The sequence below is a fragment of the Rhea pennata genome, chromosome 10, assembly GCF_028389875.1.
Source record: "Rhea pennata isolate bPtePen1 chromosome 10, bPtePen1.pri, whole genome shotgun sequence".
NCBI lineage: Eukaryota > Metazoa > Chordata > Aves > Rheiformes > Rheidae > Rhea > Rhea pennata.
In genome coordinates, this window is record NC_084672.1 from 20,148,291 (window position 1) to 20,167,480 (window position 19,190).

The 19,190-nt window shown below is 35.3% G+C and overlaps 1 protein-coding gene across 9 annotated transcripts in view; it reads right to left on the minus strand.

Annotated features, from left to right (window-relative positions):
• HERC1 (HECT and RLD domain containing E3 ubiquitin protein ligase family member 1) overlaps window positions 1-19,190 on the minus strand; it is a 104,273-nt gene that overhangs the window by 75,028 nt on the left and 10,055 nt on the right. For 7 of the 9 annotated variants that reach the window (XM_062584074.1, XM_062584072.1, XM_062584076.1 and 4 more), the window contains exons 1-12: window positions 17,167-17,189; window positions 13,189-13,266; window positions 10,040-10,995; window positions 7,953-8,048; window positions 7,332-7,526; window positions 5,301-5,612; window positions 4,533-4,629; window positions 4,083-4,226; window positions 2,457-2,584; window positions 1,864-2,008; window positions 1,599-1,770; window positions 1,052-1,186 (exon numbers count right to left, since the gene is read on the minus strand). In XM_062584074.1, the coding sequence (XP_062440058.1) occupies window positions 1,052-1,186; window positions 1,599-1,770; window positions 1,864-2,008; window positions 2,457-2,584; window positions 4,083-4,226; window positions 4,533-4,629; window positions 5,301-5,612; window positions 7,332-7,526; window positions 7,953-8,048; window positions 10,040-10,969 (2,354 nt within the window). In that variant the 5' untranslated portion in view covers window positions 10,970-10,995; window positions 13,189-13,266; window positions 17,167-17,189. Of the gene's footprint in view, window positions 1-1,051; window positions 1,187-1,598; window positions 1,771-1,863; window positions 2,009-2,456; window positions 2,585-4,082; window positions 4,227-4,532; window positions 4,630-5,300; window positions 5,613-7,331; window positions 7,527-7,952; window positions 8,049-10,039; window positions 10,996-13,188; window positions 13,267-17,166; window positions 17,190-19,190 lie in introns of those variants that run through there. The other 2 variants (XM_062584069.1, XM_062584068.1) reach the window with 1 other exon arrangement.

The following is a 19,190-nucleotide window of genomic DNA, read 5'->3' on the forward strand; positions in this document are numbered from 1 at the left end:
ACTTCCAAAACCTGAAGGAAGTTAAATGCTCCCTACAGACCTAATTAAAACCTCTCTAGAAGAAGAGTGACACGTCTTGCCAACTAAGCTTCATGTTTGTGAGAAGCAACTTGCATTTTCAAAAACTAGTATCTTTAAAGAAAGAGACACACAGAACTGATCATTAAATATTATCTCAGATTGTCTGCTACTAGTCACTGTCTGTAACAGCAATAAATTGCTGAAACTGAAATACTATGCTTCATTATTATGTTTCAAAGACAAATGAGATCCTAGAACAACCGGATTGACTCCTTACATTTTGGTCATTCAGATGGAAAATAGTGACATTATTTGACACCACCTGAATGACAGTCATATATAACCTTTTAAATGCCTCTCACACATTCTGAATTGTTCTTACTTGTCTGCAGGAGATCAAATACCTTGAGCTACTAGAAGGCATTACTCCACCCCCACACACTAAAAATTCTTGTAGAAAACTGTCTCAATTCTTTAGACAGCAAGAAGGCACTGGGTTTCATCAGGGCACTAATTCCAACTCAAAGCGCAATGGCAACTATGTATCTCATGATCTGACCACCACACACATGTTAGTCAATAACTTAATGATGGATTGATGGATAATCACTGAAGAATTCTTTTTTGCCTGAACTTAGTAGTAAAGGAGAGCAAGTAGGCACCCACTGAAATCAGTTCCATGGCAAAGAACTTACAAAGCAGAAACAATGTCCAGAAATAGTAAATGCATTTTTATTGAATAGGAAAATGTATTTTAAAGAGTAACTCTGAGAGAAAATATTTAATTCAGTGCATAACTACAATAAATTCCAAACAAAAGATCCTGCTACAGCTTGAAGTACTGAAAAGTTCCTGTGCTATACAAACAAGCAAAACACATCTGAAAGAGCAAAACAAACCAGACTTCTGCTTGTTAAAGAAAAGACTGACCAGGACCAAGTCACATATCACCGCTGTTTTTTTTTTTTTTTTAATATATATATATAGAGAGAGAGCAAATGTATTTGTAAAATGCAAATGCTGCATATACCTTGATGAAGGAAAAGGAAGAGGGGGAATTTCGCTGTTAATTTTGTCACAGTAGCGCTCAAGAAAAGAACGAAGATGTGAAAAAGTACTTTCTTCAAGGTCTACGCAATATGGTCTGTGCCATGCCACAACTTGCCTGCAATCAAACATCAAAGTAAACTATTACAAATATTCAAAATAAATTAAGTATTAAAAATAAGCAGGAAACTGCGTAAGTCATACACAATGCTGCCAGAAGCACAAAATAAAAAATATTGAATTGTTTATCCCTCCACTTCCTAATTCATCAGTTTTAGTAGCAGAGGTATTTTTTATCTATTAGCAGGTAGGTTCGTAAAAAGTACTACTATTCAAATTATTAGTGCTGCTATACTTTCACTTATTGCAATCTGTAGCAGTTAAAAAAAATAGAAAGACTCTCCACTCCCAAACATTATAAACAGAATACTTTAAGAAAGTTGTGTATGATGTGGTTAACATCTTCAGAGAAGAGCCCAAGAGTGTACTCATACGAAAAGATTATACCAGTCTCCCAATGCAATCGTTACCTGTCCCTTGGAAGGGCTGTCCAGGCGAGGCTATGGGAGGTTCCTGCTGAAATTTGTTGAATTGCAACTCCATCTAAACCACTCACTTTCTTCGGTTTAGTAATGGGGCCAGTTGAGTTTCCCTGACCACACTGTCCCATTGAATTGTTACCCCAAGCATAAACTTCATTATCTAGAAACATAAATAAAATAGAAAAACAAAACCTGAGGTACAACCACTTTTAGTTGAGGAGGATTAAATGTTCTTACACCTCATTTATTTTACCATGAGAAAGTGCCAAACAGTGACTGTCACCAATTGAAATATCAACTATTCTTGTAGCTGCCAGTTCTTCAATAAGCTTGGGTCTGAGGGCAGTTGCCTCTGAAGAGCCACAGCCAAGACATGCGCCACAGCCCCACGCATAAACCTAGAGCAAGTAAATCACAAAATATCAATGTATCAAGTATGTTATTAGTGATCATAAAAAAAAAAAAAAAAGTACATACTGTGGTTGAATGTGCCAAAATGATTTTTTTTTTGTTTTTAATATGGAATATGAACTTCTCCTAAAGATAAAAAAGCCCTCTAATATTTGAGTATCATTACATAGCTATAAGGAAAAGGAAATTATCTTGATATATTGTAGCTGTGAATGGGAACCTCCTATTAGTTTCTTCTACAAGCAAAGCTGAGGCTCACAGTTTTAACATCAGCTAAGATGACTGCTATAATATAAATAAACACATTAAAATATATTCAATAAACATTTTTACAATTAAACATTTAATAAAATAATAAACACTAACACAATAACACACTAAGTTTTTCTCAAATAGCAAGTCTCATCATTTGAGTGAAAACTTCTTTTTGCCCACCTGTCCTGTTGATGTCAAGGCAAGTGAAGACTGGCTCCCTGCACAAACTTTCCGAATAAACATTCCTTGCAAGGCTTCTATAACTTTAGGCTTATATACTCTGTTTGTATCACCATGACCAAGTTTGCCTATAAAATAAGAAAACACAAGTAGAAAGTGATTTAAGTATACAAACTATGACAATAAGAAGATCCCCAAAATAATATTTTCAGACTTCATAAAATGTCAAGAGTATTAAAAAATATATATATATATATATAATTTTTATCAAAACCTGTATTCACTTTCAGTGATTATAGAGTTCAGGAAATGTGCATGTATTCTAGCGTTTTTTAAAATTGGAATATTAATTGCATATAGCTACACTACTCATTGTCTGTTATTTAAATACTAAATACTTCCGAAGCAGTAAGGCTTTTCGTAGTTGGCAAACTCACTCCTTACTTCTACTTTAGAAAGTGACTTGAAAAAAAACCTTTCTATGTCTTTTCATAACAGCTGTATTTGTGCTGATAGTTTATGCCTTTCAAAAGAGATTAATGTTTGTACTCCCTTTAAATTTCTCTTTAAAATAGCTTTTCATCTCCACAACTTCCCTATTTTCAATCAATGACCTCAAAAACAAGGCCTTTAACTAGACCATGTGAGAATGTTTTGATAACAATGTTCCTCAAAAGGAAAGAGAAAAAAAACTAAGCCAAACTCGAGATATACTATAAAGAGTGATAATTTCTACAAAAGTTATGATTTCATTTATGCTGTTTTAGCTTTCCTACATAAAACAGTTTTTTTTTTAAGTATTCACATTATTAACAGCTATTTATCATAATACAAAAGCCAAGTTTAACTGTTCATACATTACTGAAACAAAAAAAAGTTTTGAAATTTTGTGAAGGTTGAGGTATCTGTCCTGTTAAAAACTGACTTCTTCAACTGAAATTACAGAAAAAGAAAAGGGAGAAGGAAAAATTCCACATGACATTCATGAAATTCAAATTCCTATCCAGTTTTACTAACCATTAATTACACTATGAGCTTTTTATAGTCTATATTTTCTTCTCTTCCCATACATACTAGGATAGGAAGCAATAATGCAGCAATTTTAATCTGAATAATATAACTGCATAACCAGATTTAGTTAAAAATGGGAATAGTAGCTAATGAATGATTCTGCGTTTGACCAAGCAGCTACGGGTAACAAAGGTTAGTTGTTCTTCACTTTTTAGAAGATGGAGACATTTCTTCAAGAAGTAGTTTCAAACCTACAGCTTCTATTATACAAATACAAGTATTGCCATATTAAATAAGTAAGCTTATTTGAAAGTTATCTCCAAAGCATTTTTCCTCAAATGGTTTACACATTTATCGAGATTTCTGCTCGATGAAATCCCTCTTCTTTCTATGACAAGGAATGTCACAGACATGTCATGTCATTTCTACGACATGAAATCCATTTTTAAGTCTAGTCTTGCAGTTAAGCTTGTTCAAATATTATATTCAGATTTTATTAAAATGCTTTTCTCGAATGACTACCAAATGACAAGAAAACAAACTGCAAAGAGTATTCAGACTATGAAGCAGATGGAATAAAACAAAAATTACTACTGAAATGTTAATTTTACCTACCGTTATCTCCTCCTCCAAATGACCATACTGTTCTCCCATCTTTGGACAGAGCTATTGTGTGTGAACTACCACAGGAAACTTCTCCTACATTGCTAATATCTTTTACTAAAGTTGGAATGTTGCGGCTGTTGCTGTCACCATGACCTACGGAAAAAAGCAAAAATGTATTTTCTTCTTTTTGTGAAGATTTTAATTAAGCTCCATTTATAGTCTGTAATTTTGTACATTGTAATATTGTAATCACCGTAAATGACAGATTTGCACCCACTTTTCAGCAAGATTTAATGGAAGAGATCTACAATAAGGTGAACAAAAGTTTTATTTTTATAAGACTTACTACAGAGTATTTGTTCATACCTTACTGCGAATACATGTACAGTATCTCTACTAGACACAGGAATTCTTCCAGAAACACCTAATGAAGTTTCAGATGAAAAATTTTAAAGTTACCTAATCTTCCAAAGTCTCCTTCTCCCCATGTATATAACTCTCCATCTTCTGTAACAGCAGCACTGTGTCTGTATCCAGCTGACACACACACAACAACCTACATTACAACAAAAATAAAAATTGAGTAGGTATTTTGATTCAGATTTGAAAGCCAACATTCACAAGAAATCTATGTAAATATGCTTGTTCACTCACGTGGAGAAAGCACATTCCTAAAGTAACCCCTGCAAATTTTTCCATGTAGTATTTGATAAGTGGGACTCAATACACCTAAAGACATATTTTTATATAAAACTGGTCATGACTTATTTATCAAGTAAATTTAAAGGAATGATGTTTTAAGGTGACCTAGTCCGGCAGTAGCAAAAAGAAATGTAAGTAGATGTTTAAAATGCTGGCCAAAACATAGACAGATGGGGAAAGAAGGCCTTTTAGAACCATACATGATTCCTCCTTCAAACAAAATAAAATACTATCAGTCATTTAAAAGTTTTATATTAAAAGCTAACAAGAACAATGATATTCTGGATTTACACTGCAGTTCAGCAACAGCAGATGAGCTAGTTTTGCTCTTAAGAGGTTTACTGATCTAACATCGTCTAACTCACATGCGTAAAGGGCAGCCATAAGCTCAAGTGCTTTGCTGAAAAAAAAAACACCTTCAAAGACAAATTTAGTTAAAACACAAATTTTTTTCTTAAGAATTTATACTTTTCAAATTTTACACAAGACAGAATGAAATTAAGATTTCTACTATGTAAGACATACCTTTCCTTGCAGAGGACCCTGAATAAGTTTGGGGTATTTTTGAGTTGAACTATTTCCATGTCCTAGTTTTCCATAGTCACCATCACCCCAGCTGAAGACTTCCCCTTCTGTTGTAAATGCTAAAGTGTGACCATCAGATCCTTTTGAAGATGACACTTTTTTGATAGACCTATGAGGCTCAAAAGTCAATTTTTTCAGTGTGGACTGGTTATTGGAATCACCCAGTCCTAGCCTCCCATAGCTGCCTTTACCACAGGCTCTAACAGAACCATCCGTAGAAATTACAAAAGTGCAATATTGTCCAGCTTCAATCTATAAACAAAAAAAGGTTAAAACAGTACAAAAGAAAGATTAGATAAATGTAAAATGCACTTACAGATAAAGTAGTCTGTATTTTTAACAATGTCATGTTTCTTTATATAATCCTTTCAATATAACACAATGTAAAACCTGAGGAAAATTTGGACTTCAGCAATAGTAATTCAAATATAAAAATATTTTATAAGTAAATCTATTTACTTGAGGTAAAGGATGGAAACAGTCACAAATCTGTTTTATTTATTTGCATCTCTTCTACATACTATGAAATCTAATCCTGACTTCAGGAAACCAAGCTAAGTAGAAGCAAAAGTGTCAGATGCAAAACGAGCTTTTTCCTGACACAAAAGCAGTGAGTAGAACTCAGTCTGCCTTCAGGTCTGCAAGATTCCTGAATGGAAGCATACAGTCTTCAAAGACTACTAACATACTTCATTTCTTAAGATGAAAAAGCCAAAGAAACAGCTTAATAAAGCACTGCAGGCTCTGTTCAATTTTAACCAGTAACAAATGGTTAAATTTCTTTAACATTAAAGAAGTGTGTCAAATACTAGACATACACTTACCATTTAAGACCATGCATTTTAACTACAACACCACCAAAGAAGTAAGATCAAAAGTGCTTCAGAAAGTAAGAATTTGCGTATATCAAAAAATCAGGGCACAGTTGAAGAATGACCTCATAACAAACCAGCTACCCTGCGATAATTTCCCAAAGGAATCATAACACACAGCACATGTAAAGCAGGTTCAAAGCTGAAGCACAACGGCACTGTGTATCCGCATCAGCGGTCAGCACAGAGCAGGTGGTGTACTGCATGCCAACATCCCTATTTACTGTGAACTAACTTCTTCATATAGACAAATTCCACAAAAATCACCAGTGAACATCAAAGCAAAACTTCCTTTATCCCAGTGATAGATCAAATAAATATTGTATGTGTGTGTAAAAATTATTCAAAGAATAACATGCAGATCACTCATTCCACTCCTGCGTATTAGCATGTTGTTTAAGTTCAGGTTTTTAAATGCATGAGCTTGCTTTATGATGCGTGGCCCTGCGGTCCCCTGGCATATAAAATATACCGGTGACGTCAATAGAAACAATTTCAGAAAATGTACCTAATTTGTCTAGTGACAAAAAAAAAAAGGCTTTTACTTAAGTCAACACTGCAAAGCCAATACAGCAAAAGAAAAGCAAACTGTTCTATTTTGTGTCAAGCATCAATAGAAGCACTAAGTTACAAGTGCAGAACCTGTGACTGGGAGCAGAAAAAGCATACTGTATATTGAGTTTTTAGAAAGCTAAGTAAGGTTTGCTGTGCCAGCAGTTAGCCCTGTTTCAACTTTTAAACTACGCACACTTGATATGAAAGCCACCAAAGGAAAATATAACTGCGTAGTTAGAATATCTTTCAAAAAACAGTGAAAAAATTAACCACAGGCAAACAAATTCCTCTCTGCATATGTGACTGTTCAATCATGTTCTTATTACATAGACATTGATCTGTGTTGTGTCATTAAAAAAGGAAAGGAATACTTTTCTGGACAGCATGATAGTAGTGAGATACTTTCAGTAAAATACCTTGTGTGATTAGTTCTGAGTGTCATATCCTCATCTGCATTAGGACTTAAAACTCAGAAGCAAAGTATTATTTTCCAATTTCATACTATAACTACAAAGCTTTTAATGTTACTATAAATGTCACTCACTGTCTGTGCATCAGAAAAACTTGGAGCAAGCTTGGGTTGAAGTATTTTTTCTTGTGTTCCTTCTACCAGTTGATGACTGCTGTTGCTGCCCCAAACATACACTTCACACGTCTCAGAAACTATGGGAGCATCACCCGTTTGAATGCTGTCAGGACTGGCACATGTTCTTGAATAGTCTGATGCCATTCGACAAACCTATTGAAATGAGAGATTTACTACACAGTATCATAGAATCACAGAATGGTAAGGTTGGGAGGGACCTCCGGAGATCATCTAGTCCAACCCTCAGCACAGCCCACAACCTTGGCATTAGCAGCACCATGCTCTGACCAACTGAGCTAAACACTATTTTCATTTATTTCCATACACTCACAATAATCAATGTAGTAGTAAATTTCCCTCAGTATGATTCTTTGCCTAAAACATAATAGACATCACTGTATCATCATTAATTTGTCCACATTACCTTATCTGTTTCTTAGTTTTCCAGCTAGTTTTTATTGGCCTTCCTCTCACCCAGTAGAGATCAGATCACACTCACATGCACACACCTAACAGATGTGTGTGCAAGGGGAAGTAAAGTATAACTGGCTTAAAGCCAGGGTTCGTTTCAAGACATACCTCCTCAAATAAACACAGAGCTGCCTCATAAAGAGAACATAAGCCATCTGACGTTCTCGTTGGCTCTCTCCATTGACTTCGATCAGCTGATGATCCCTACAATTTTTAAACATTATTATGAGAAAAATACTTCCATAGAGCAATAACACACTTATACAAAACATATTAGGGATTTGCCCTTACAGTTAAAAAAAAAAAAAAAAATTACAGTATCTTCCAAGTAAACAGAAGCAAAATACCTTTCTTCTCCCTCCTCAACAGTGAGCTCTATGTGCACCTCAGGATTTTAAACAGTGTGACAAGTGCTACAAGGACAATCTTACTTTTATTTTTTGTGAAAATATCTGCATTTTGAGTTAACTTCTCCTAATACTGTTTTCACCTGAAATGTATACGGCATTTGTGTTGTTTTAAAGTAATTAATATTTAAATCATATATTACTAATCATTGTTTTTCTGTTTCGCGAATCCTCCAAATTTTGATCTGTAATTTTATATCTATTAAAAAAAAGAAGAAAAAAAAGAAAAGTTGCCCATCAGGACATTCACTCCAATTCCCACCCTTTCCTCAGGGCCCCCACTAGGCAAAATAGGTCAAATACCAGATTGCAGTCCAAATACTTTGTTCTGGCAGCCCACTCTGTCCTTTCCATCGTGCAAATGGCTCACACTCTAAACATACCATTGAGTCAGGGCTCTGTATACTTGCACTTATCTATAGATGTGGTAGGGTCTTTCTCAGTCAAAAGAAAGAAACAACCAATTACATTCTACAGGATGTAGATTTTTAACTACAGAACAGTGTGAAGAAAGGATAATCTGCAACTAGCTAATGCGAAAGGAAAACAGTTTGTGCTCAAGTTCTAAAAAACAACCCTGTTAAAATGAATGAAGTGTTTTAGGATCAGTTGGTCCAATCAAGAACTTGATACAAGTCTTCCATTAATATACTGGACAGCTGTAGTAAAACTACAAACTAGTTTTGCAATATACCTTGTATTCTATTCAGAGTTATTTAATAGAGTTTAATAGTAGTTATTTAAAACTACTCCTACCAGTAAACCTGAACACAAGCTGCAACATAAACTGTATGTTACTATCTTGTGTTACTATGGGTCTATAATCAGTGAAATTTTTTCTGTTGTTTTTGTAGTAGTATTTAATAGTCCAGACAGAGGAAAGCAGGGCTGCTTTTATCAAGACTTATGCATTCTCCATCACCAGACAACCAAAAACTGAAAATTTCCTATTCTTTTTTTTTTTAATTTTTGTTTATTACCAAGTATTACAAGCCTTAGGGGAGAGAAAAGAATGATTGCTTTTGGGAAAAAATCCTTCCTTGTTTCAGTTTGAGCATCTGGGCTGAAGCTTAGTAGAGTTTCTGATTGCATGCTGTGCAATAATTCCATGGCTTTAAAAAGAATATTCATCTAGGACCAAGAGTAAGCACTCAGCAAAAAAAAATGGACTATATCAAAATCATAAACAATTTAGTTCATTTTCTTATAGCATTCATTTCTGGGCCAAAACGCTAAATATCTCATAAATCTTTCTGATTCTCAAAAATATATAGCAAATGCCCGGGTTAACTGGAGAGAGGGGATGTCCTCTATTAAATAACTCTGAATAGGAAACAAGTTATGTTGCAAAAATTTCTATTCCAAGCAAATCAAACAGACAGCAACTCCTTAAAACAGTTTCATACTTTCTAACTATCTTTGGTCTGAACTTAAAATGTAAAGTGCAAGTAGGTAAAAATTATGTCCTTGATTTTTTCCTTAAGTCATAGCTTAACATCAGAAGTGACAATAATAGGGATTGCTTTGCTGCATCATATCCTTTAGCCGATGACGAAATGAGGGGAGTGGAAGGGAGGAAGAAGAAAAAAAGGTGAGTAACGAAAGAAATACTTTAAAAAAAAATCACAAAAAACAACCTTTATATCTAGCATATTAAAACAAATTATTCAACTAAGAACAGCCACATATGGCATTTAGTGTTAAGAAACTGTATTTAAAGTTAGAATGCGTCTATACTTGCAATGGTGCTGAAAGCTATGAAAGGAAAATCTAATCTGGAACACCTACCAAAGATCGTCGCATCTGCGTTAATATACTCATAAAGCAATCAAAACTGATCATGCCTTCTGGACTTTGCAGCATCTTGGTCTTCTCCATGGCGTTCACTACAGCTGAAGCACCTAAAGCCATTTCGATCCATTCAAGAAGATACCGCAGGGAACCTCGCTGGGCAGCCAACCCAAGAAGCAATTCAGAAGCTAATCTGCGACCTAAAGTGTCTGCCCCAGAGTTAGGAATTGTTACTCCTTTAAGAAACGTCGTTACTTGTGATAAACAGTCCAATCCCATTGGTGGAATCTTGCTTTCATTTGCTAAAGATAAAGGGGGTAAAGAGCTCACCACTTCAATTGCAGTATGGATAACATCATTGCAAAGACTGAGGCCAGGTCCTGATGCAGGCATCATCCAACTTTGCCTTAGCAGTGCAAATAACAAGCTTAACCCAGTCCGAACCCCCATTTCTATGAGTGCATCTGTACTTGACCTGGGACGTTCGCTTACAGAATGTACATCCGTTGATCCAGAACTGCTTTCTGGCGAATGTTGCTGTTGTTTCACCTTACCTTTATCATGATATTTATTAGAAAGTGCATAGAAGACACGCTGCAACACAAGGAGACGTTTTCGTAGTGCTCCAGCAAATGGAGAGTCTGAACATACCATCTTAGCCAGTGCCAGCTGGCTGCTAAGAAGGGCATCCAAGTAGTGGTCCTGCTCATCACTAGATAGAGATTCCCGTTCAAAGTCTGGTAACTGGGGTCCTTTCAGGCACAAAACCTGCTGAGGCAATGGCACTACTTCTTTATTGCCAACTAACTTAGAGTACAGGATAGAAACTCCCTCCCTTGTTGCAATAGATTCACTGTCTTCTGTGATCCAGGAGCTGTTCAGATGTTCAAGCCATTTCAGCTTCACTGGTGGGACCATAGCAGCCATGTTTGTTTAGTCTTTTGCCATTAGTCCTAAAAATGAAAAAGAATTGTAAATAGGTGCATAAGATCATCTGTAGAATTCCATATTCTCAGTAAAATAAATCCATTAATAAAGCAAAGGTCAAAAGTTTAATCACCAAAATGAGCAAAAGTTTCATTGTTTTGCCAATGTAACTGCTAGAAACTGGCATTCTAATCAATTTCTAACAGAATAGTTTAAGAGTACAAGAAAAAAGATATTTTGCAGTTGAATTTTGATCTGTATTTCAAGTAAGTAAGTACATACACATGTGCAACTCCCCTCAGATGCTTAAAGGATTTTAATGCAAGTCTACATACTCTAAACCTATATGCACAAAAATTCAGTGCTAAAATTTTCATTGCTGCTTGAGATGGTATTCACACAAAGCAGATTTAATTCTGCTATGTTGCAATGAAAGTACACTTTTAATATCCTCTAGGAAAATTAATATTCTCTTTACTGGCAGCAAAAGTGAGGACAAATACCTCAAGAAATGCAGAGGATCACACACAACCATGAACAAGTGAATAAAGTAACAGTGTAGAGCTTCACCTTAAAACAAGCATGATTTAACCTATTAATTTGGGCCATATCCAAGGGCTCAACTTGCCAAACACATTTTAAAGTTCTGCTGTCACAACCTGTTCTTTTCTTCCCTTTCTAAGGTAAGCCAGGTATCTCCTTAAAATCCATGTGAAATGTTAAATGAAGCCCAGGAAAGATAGCTTTGAGTCATGCTAAGGTGGCATATGATGTAATGATTCTGGGTGAAGAAGCTCTTGAAAGCTTAATACACATCACAAGTATTCTCAGTAAATTTAAAGTATCAAATATTATGTACTACATTAAATAAAGTACTTTCTTTTTAAGGTAATTTAAGCAGCACAAACCTGTAAGTCTGACTGCAATGGCATTCAAAGCACTAAGGCTAGATTTTTAAGGAAGAGATCACTAACAATATGGATGTAAAGAGGAAACTGTGTAACACAACACCAGTTGCGTATCAGTAACGCTCATGCCAGACCAACTTGACAGCTTACAGCATTTTTTGCCATCAAAGATGCCTCTGAACTTAAGAAGTCTTTTTTTTTCCTTCTTCTTTTCTGAGAATTCCAGGAAAAAGAAACATTATGAATGCAGACAATTTTACATGGATAAAAACTCAGTGAAACTTTATGATGAAACTGCTACAAAATTTCTGGGAATCCTAAGGTTATGCTTCCTCACCACACACAACCGAGCTTTCCTGGCTAGCTCTAGTCCCTGGAATACATCTCTTTTCGGACTTTTGCACTGTGAGAACTAAAGTCAACTTATGCAGTGAAAAAGAGAGATCCCTTTTTAACTTCTTATTCCCTTCAGAGATATACTAGGACTGAGATCTACACAGGTGGTCTAAAACTTCAGTTACAAAATCCATGTGTAGAATGGAATGTTTTGATACGAACCCACCCAAGGGTTACAAGAAGCTGTTACAAGAAGTTTTAAGGTTAACAGTGAATTAGAATTACATTTTTGTTCATGTTTTGGAATTAAAAACCTAAAATAACTGAACAAATGAAATAATAGAAAATACAAGAGAAATCTTGTTAAAATTTAATCTGAGTGTATCAGCTTTCAAACTGAACGTGGTAACACAGTTAACAACTTTTGATTATCTGCAGAAGGGAGAATATTGTGTTGCAAAAGCTGATTAGTTTTTGCGCACAGCCCTTCCCCTTGGGAAAGCATGCTGTAGAATTATGGCATGGTTATGGAACAACTTAGTTCCTAGTGAAGTTTTGAAGAGATCATTTTCTATCCTGAAACCAACAATTCAATATTTTAATTAATGAATTGGCAAAACAATGACTACATGAAGAAGTGAGGCACTTTTACCGCTGTAGATGAGTATGTCACAGTATGCAAGTGAGCAGTAACAAGATAAGTAGTCCACATTGCAGACTAAAAAAAAAAAAAAAATCTGCTGCAAGTAAGGAATCTATCATTTGGAAATTCTGAAAATAGGAAGAGAAATCTAGTGCCTCATGGAGAGATTACAAGCCAGCATGAAAGAGTCAAAACACAATCCTGAGTAGCATCGATAAACTTATTTTTCTTTATCTTGCATTTGAGATTTCACACTGTTCTGTCAACATTAAAGACTAGAAAATGGATGTAGTATAGTTTCAGAATAACTGTCTTTTAGGATGTACACTTACTCAAAAATGAAGCAAATGATTCATTCTCAGTTCCTATTCATTTCTCTGGATCAGAACCCTAGTGTGGGTAGGCGAAACCTACAGAAGAGCATAAATGCAATTTGTATCAAGCATTGCAATTTTGTAACATCCCCATATATTTCAAAAATTGTCTACTTATTGTCTTGCTAATTTTATTGTTCACTTTCAATTTAGCATTTTTGTATTTTTGGTGTTTTGCAACTTGTTTTATGATACTTCCTTACTGAGTTCAATGCTGTACATTGCAATAAAACGTATTTCTTTATTCTTGTTTTGCTTTCTTAATATTTTTATCCTATAAACACAGTATTTTCAGCAGACAGCTTTTGAACAAAAATATCATAACCCAAAAGAACTACAGTGCATGCAAAATAACAATGAAGTCATTAAGATCAAAATAGCAACACAATATGAGGGAAACAAAAGAAAGCACGTCAAATGTTCATCCTAAATTTCATGTTTGATGATATAGCTCTTTTCTTTTTCTTTTTTTTTTTTTTTTGAAGCGTAAGTAATAACAACGCTAGTAGAATATAGAAAAGTGGATTCTACTTCCATGATACACGGAAAAACATCTCTGAAACAGTCCTGTCTTGCACATTAAAGATATGTCCACCAACCATTAAAGAATTCCTCAGTTATCATTTTACAGTGTTTAACTGCTGGCAAACTAAAAGCACTGCCGAAGTGACTGAAAACACCTAATTCTGAAAACAAAAGCTGAGCTTGAAAAGGTCTTCAATAGTAGAATGCTGAGTGAAAAACCTTGGAGTCACTAGTTCTAAGTCTTAAGACTGAGAAACTTCATAAATAAATAAATAAATACGAAGACCCCCCCTTAAACACCCACATAGTTTGAGTTATTAATTTTAATGCTGGCATTATTTAGAACTCCAGTTTCTTCAAGAGGATTCTAGACGTTAACTTTAAATTGTGTGAAGCTAATTGATAGCTTAATATGCAAGGAGGCTTTGTCAAAGCACAGGAGTGTTTTCAAACCACTCTTAAAAGCACTTTTAAAGGGACCTCCAAATACTCTACCACCTACTGTACAAAGCAGATTTATTTAACACCTATTTTGAAATCATTAACCATGGATTACATAGCTGCTGAACAGCACCTGTTCTTTGACCCTTCAAGTTTTAATCCATTACAATTTCACCAAAAAGTGGCACAAGTATTATATTCTGAATTCAGGAGAAGTTTATGCTTCTTTGCGAGTCCGAGCCTTATTTGATCTGTTCTGCTCCTAGACCCCGGGGCGGGGGACGACTCTATGCCACGTAGTGAAAGGCTGTGCTTATTACCCCTGTAACGCTCGCAGTAGCTCAGCGGGTTTCCTGTAGGACAGCTTTGCTCCCTGACTTGGCATTCCACGCAGAAAAGACAGCACTCGACTACAGCTCTCATGCCAACACACCTGTCAAAGCAGCAGCACATTCTGTGCTATTCAGCAGCTGCTTTTATTCGAGCCTATTTTTCTCTAATATGTCTACAGATTAGCACCTTCACCAAAAGCCCCTACTTTCAGCCTTGGCGAGCCCTGTCCAAGCAACTTCAGTAGCACTGCAGAAAACAAAGTCCTTACACACACATCGCACAAGTGCTGACCACCATGCAGAGGCAGGGAGCATTCCCGCATTTCACACTAGCCACACACCTTCCCGTTACTCCTGATGCAAAACACAGCAATAGCTCAGCTCCCAGTTACACAGATAGGTGTAGTAATATGTTTATGAGGAATACACACCATTTTCTCATTTGTCAGGAAGAAAGGTCTTTGCTAGTTACTATCCAATCTAAATTGTAAGCGTAATTGTAGCAAATGCAGATTTCCAAGCTCTAGTCTTAAACCACAAAATTAGCACCTCCTCAAGAGGCCGTATGTGGGGATTTAGATACATTAAAAAATTCCCTCAATGGTGCAAACAATTACTGCTTTTTTTCCCTGAATACTGATAGTTGACTTCTCTCCCCCTTGTACACACCCCCATAAAACTAGAGACTGAAGTGACCTATTCTTCTACTGCAACTTCCAAAAAAGTAAGTTGGTCCATCTTGAAAATAACATTTAGCTGATGGCCTTTAACCAGATACATTGACGGCAGCAGACTGATTTGAAACAAACCTAAAAACACTCCCTGAAGTCAACGTAAGCTCTCTCTTGTCTCTGTGTAGCAACCAAAGTTAACAAAAGCTATTTAACAAGGACAGTTTAGAGGTAAAGTTTGCTTCCTCTGGCTCACTGCCTGAGGCGCCCCAATGCCAGGTTTCTCTTTGCTTCATAGCATGGGCAAAAAGAAATGAGGTGCATTTAAGCACAGGCAGAAAGAACACCCATTTGACTTTGAAAGACAACATGCACACACTCACCGATGTTTTACTACATCTAATCACTACAAGGTCAGCTGACAAGGTGGTAGGTACTGATTTTGCAGTGTAGGCCAGCCTGCGGTCCCACAAGCTGTCCAAACAAGCTTATCACATGGCCAAGAACCAGCCTAAGCACAAAGGAAGCAGGCAGAAACATGTGACAAGAAGTGGAGAAAGAAGTAATTTCTTTTTATCAGCAGCAGCACAAACTTAGAACTTTATAGTGAAGAGCTTTAAAAGACTATTTCAATGTTGGAGCACTTAAAACACTTTGAATTCAAAGTTGCTAGAAATTTCAGTGCATTTCTATTTTTTAAAAAAAGCAATTGAAAGATCTTCTGAAACTGCAACAAGCAACTCTCCTTAAAAACATCCCTATCTCACCTTGACATACATTTACATTTTCATATTTTGGGGTCAAATGTGAGAAAATATTCCTGTCGACAAGGAATATTTTGGAAAAAAAAAAAGAAACACTTATCCTACTATCAAATCATTAGTCAACATTTTATGTGTAGTAAAACTTCTAAACTTCGCAGTGAGCATCTCTCATTGGTTCAAAAAAGCCAGGATGTAGCCAAGATGACTCCTTGAACACTACCCATAGCGTAACTTACAGATACATAGTTTTTTATTCAATAAGAAAAAGTTTTGGTTATTTTCCCTTATATAAGAATCTATTTGTCCAGCATCACATATGATAAAACTAATTCAGGCTGATAAAACATGAACCAAAGAAGCTAGGGTCTCTCCCCTCCATTCTTTGTCCTCTGCTCCTTCCCAGAAAAGGAAGGAAAACAAACAAACAAAAAACCAAACCACATACACAATGTAAATAGTGAGAATTTGCAATGTAACTCATTTCTCTTATCTTCTGGAACCACAGTTCCTATTGCGCAAATAGTCATTTTGGAGGACTAAAAGCCCATATATATTTTATTTTTGACGATCAGCACGTCAAGTAAAACAGACTTACAACTCTAGCTGAACAAGGGTTACAAGACAGTCTTACCAAATTTAACATCTATTTCAGAAGCTTGTTCTACAGAACATTTAACACAAAATGAAACCACCAAAGCAAAAACCAAGTTATGTTTATTATAGATACTGATTTTTTTTCAAAATAGAAGTGGATGTAACTTGAGCTGCAGTAGAATAAATTTGAAGGTAACTAAGCCTGCCTTCAGAGCTTGTCCTCTTAACTTAGCAAAAGTTGTTTGTTTTACAGTCAGAAACCAGTCTGGAAAAACTCTATGTAAAACAGTTGACTCAGCGAGCAAAAGCCATACTCAGAAAAATTATTTCAGGAATACAGCTAAGCTACATAAATAAACGGAAACATTCATGACATGTAGCAGATGAACCTTCATTTCAGCAGTACCCAGTAAGTAGGAAAGAAAGCAAAGCGGTAAGTAGGTTCTGATAGAAATATGAGACCACCTTCACCACAACCTGTGGCAAGGTCAAAGATTACTTAAGAACATTATTTGGACAAAAGAATTTGTGTATTTCTTATCTGATTAAACGGCGGCCAAGAAAGTGGTTTTCATTAACAAGTGCTAGGAGGAAGACTCAGCAACCTACCAGTACTATTGCAGTTCCAAAAGTAAAGAAGTGATGCCAAATGGAAGATGAAGGAAAGGGAATTTGTCAACCACACTCTTAGAAATTATTGCTAAGGTAAAGAGAAAAATAAATAGATTTGTTACCAAAGACAGTACTGTTAGCTATTCTACTAGCATACTAAAGAAAAGGCCCAGATTAATCAAATACTATACTAGAATATTTGTAAGCTGTAGAACAAAGGAATGTGTTAGTAGCCCTTGAATTCCCCTGAACACTTTCTGCTCCTTTTTCTTTTAAATCATTTGAAACTGAATGAGAAGCAAAGAACCTTAAAATGAAAACTTGGGGGGGGGGGGGCAAAGAGAAGCATAATTAAGGTTGGTCTTTTTCCTGAGCTAAGAGGCAAGTAGAATATTTAAATATCAAAAGAAAATGCACTTAAGAGAGCTGCATTTTAATATTACAAGAAAATGATACAACATGGAATTTACCTAGAGCATAGGCAAAGGCTTTTCTTTTGCTTCTTACTATTTACAAAGCACCCATAGACCAACCGACTACTTCCAAAACTGCATCTCCCTGCATCCATCATGAATGGTCAAACCCCTATGTTTTAAGTTCTGCGTTTATAAGCATAAAAGCACAAAACAGTTACTACTTATGTCCTGTTCATGTTTTTGTGCATTATATGAGCAGACATGTACTGACACCAAATATACAAATTACCTCATGCTGTTGTCATTGAAATTTTAACTTCATTACGAAGTTTTCACAATTTGCAAAAATTAGTAACTGTAAAGGAAAATAATTTGTTTCAAATTAAGATCAATGTGAGCAATTCTGAATATTGGGAAATTATAGTTAAATGTTTAGCACGCATCTTCCTATGGTCAAGAAGTCAGAGTCAATAAAAGTTTAAAATTAATGTAATTTTCCCTTTTCCCATGTATTTCTGTTTATCTGCTTACTTAAACGATGACGTTAACAGCTTTGATTTTAGACAGTTATTGCTACATCTAGGACAAAAACAACATAAAACCAGTGCTTCCAAGTGCCTGCATGTATTTGCCAGCCAAACAAAGTAAATGCTTATAATAAATACATTTAAGATTTTCATACTTGACTTAAAATAACACAGCTGCCATATTTCAAAGAAAGAATGCAGTCTTTAACAACCCTGCAAATATACTTAAAGAATTTAATATTCACAATGTCATTTAAGGTTTTTTCTTTTTTTGCTTCTTTTCTACTTCTTTTCTTTCATTCAAGATTAATCTACAACACTAGTGACATAGATCAAACAGTAAATGCTTTCCCTGAGAAAAACCATGCAAATTTTCTAAGGAAATAAAAAATATCCTATATCTTAAATAAGGATAAGACACTGGAAAAGGATGTAACTAAACCAACAAGTTACTTTCATGAAACGGAAGCAAATTATGAAGTGATAAGCAACAAATACTGTTCCTTTCTTCTCTTCGTCACTACAGCGATTCCAACTCTATGAAACAGAGAGAGGAATTTCATCTTGCGATTCTTCACAGTTTATTTTACATATACAATACCAAGCCTCTGACTGCACAGATATATGAGCAATACCACTAATGGAAAACTGACCAGCACATGTAACAGAAAAGGTATTCCATTGTTTTAGTATAATCTATATATATATATATACACATATATATTTTTTTTTATATATATATATATATATGCATTGGAAGCACAACTAACTTTCCTATTAAAATGATTCCATTTCAAAAGCAGAATAGTTCTTTCAAAATGTCACTGATAACATCAAAATGAAATTACAGGAAAAAGTATATAATTTTTATATACATATATATGTATATATATACACACATGCATAATGGATGCCATCTAGAAGTTAAAATGAGACCGGAAAGTAACAGTAAAATTTGCCAGCCATGTACCACCAGTTCATAAACTATCCGTGGAAAATATTGATTCTCCTGAGATGGAAATGCTGCAAACAATGAAGAGTCCTCATAAGTCTATTTGGCTAGCTCAGATGTGAAGAC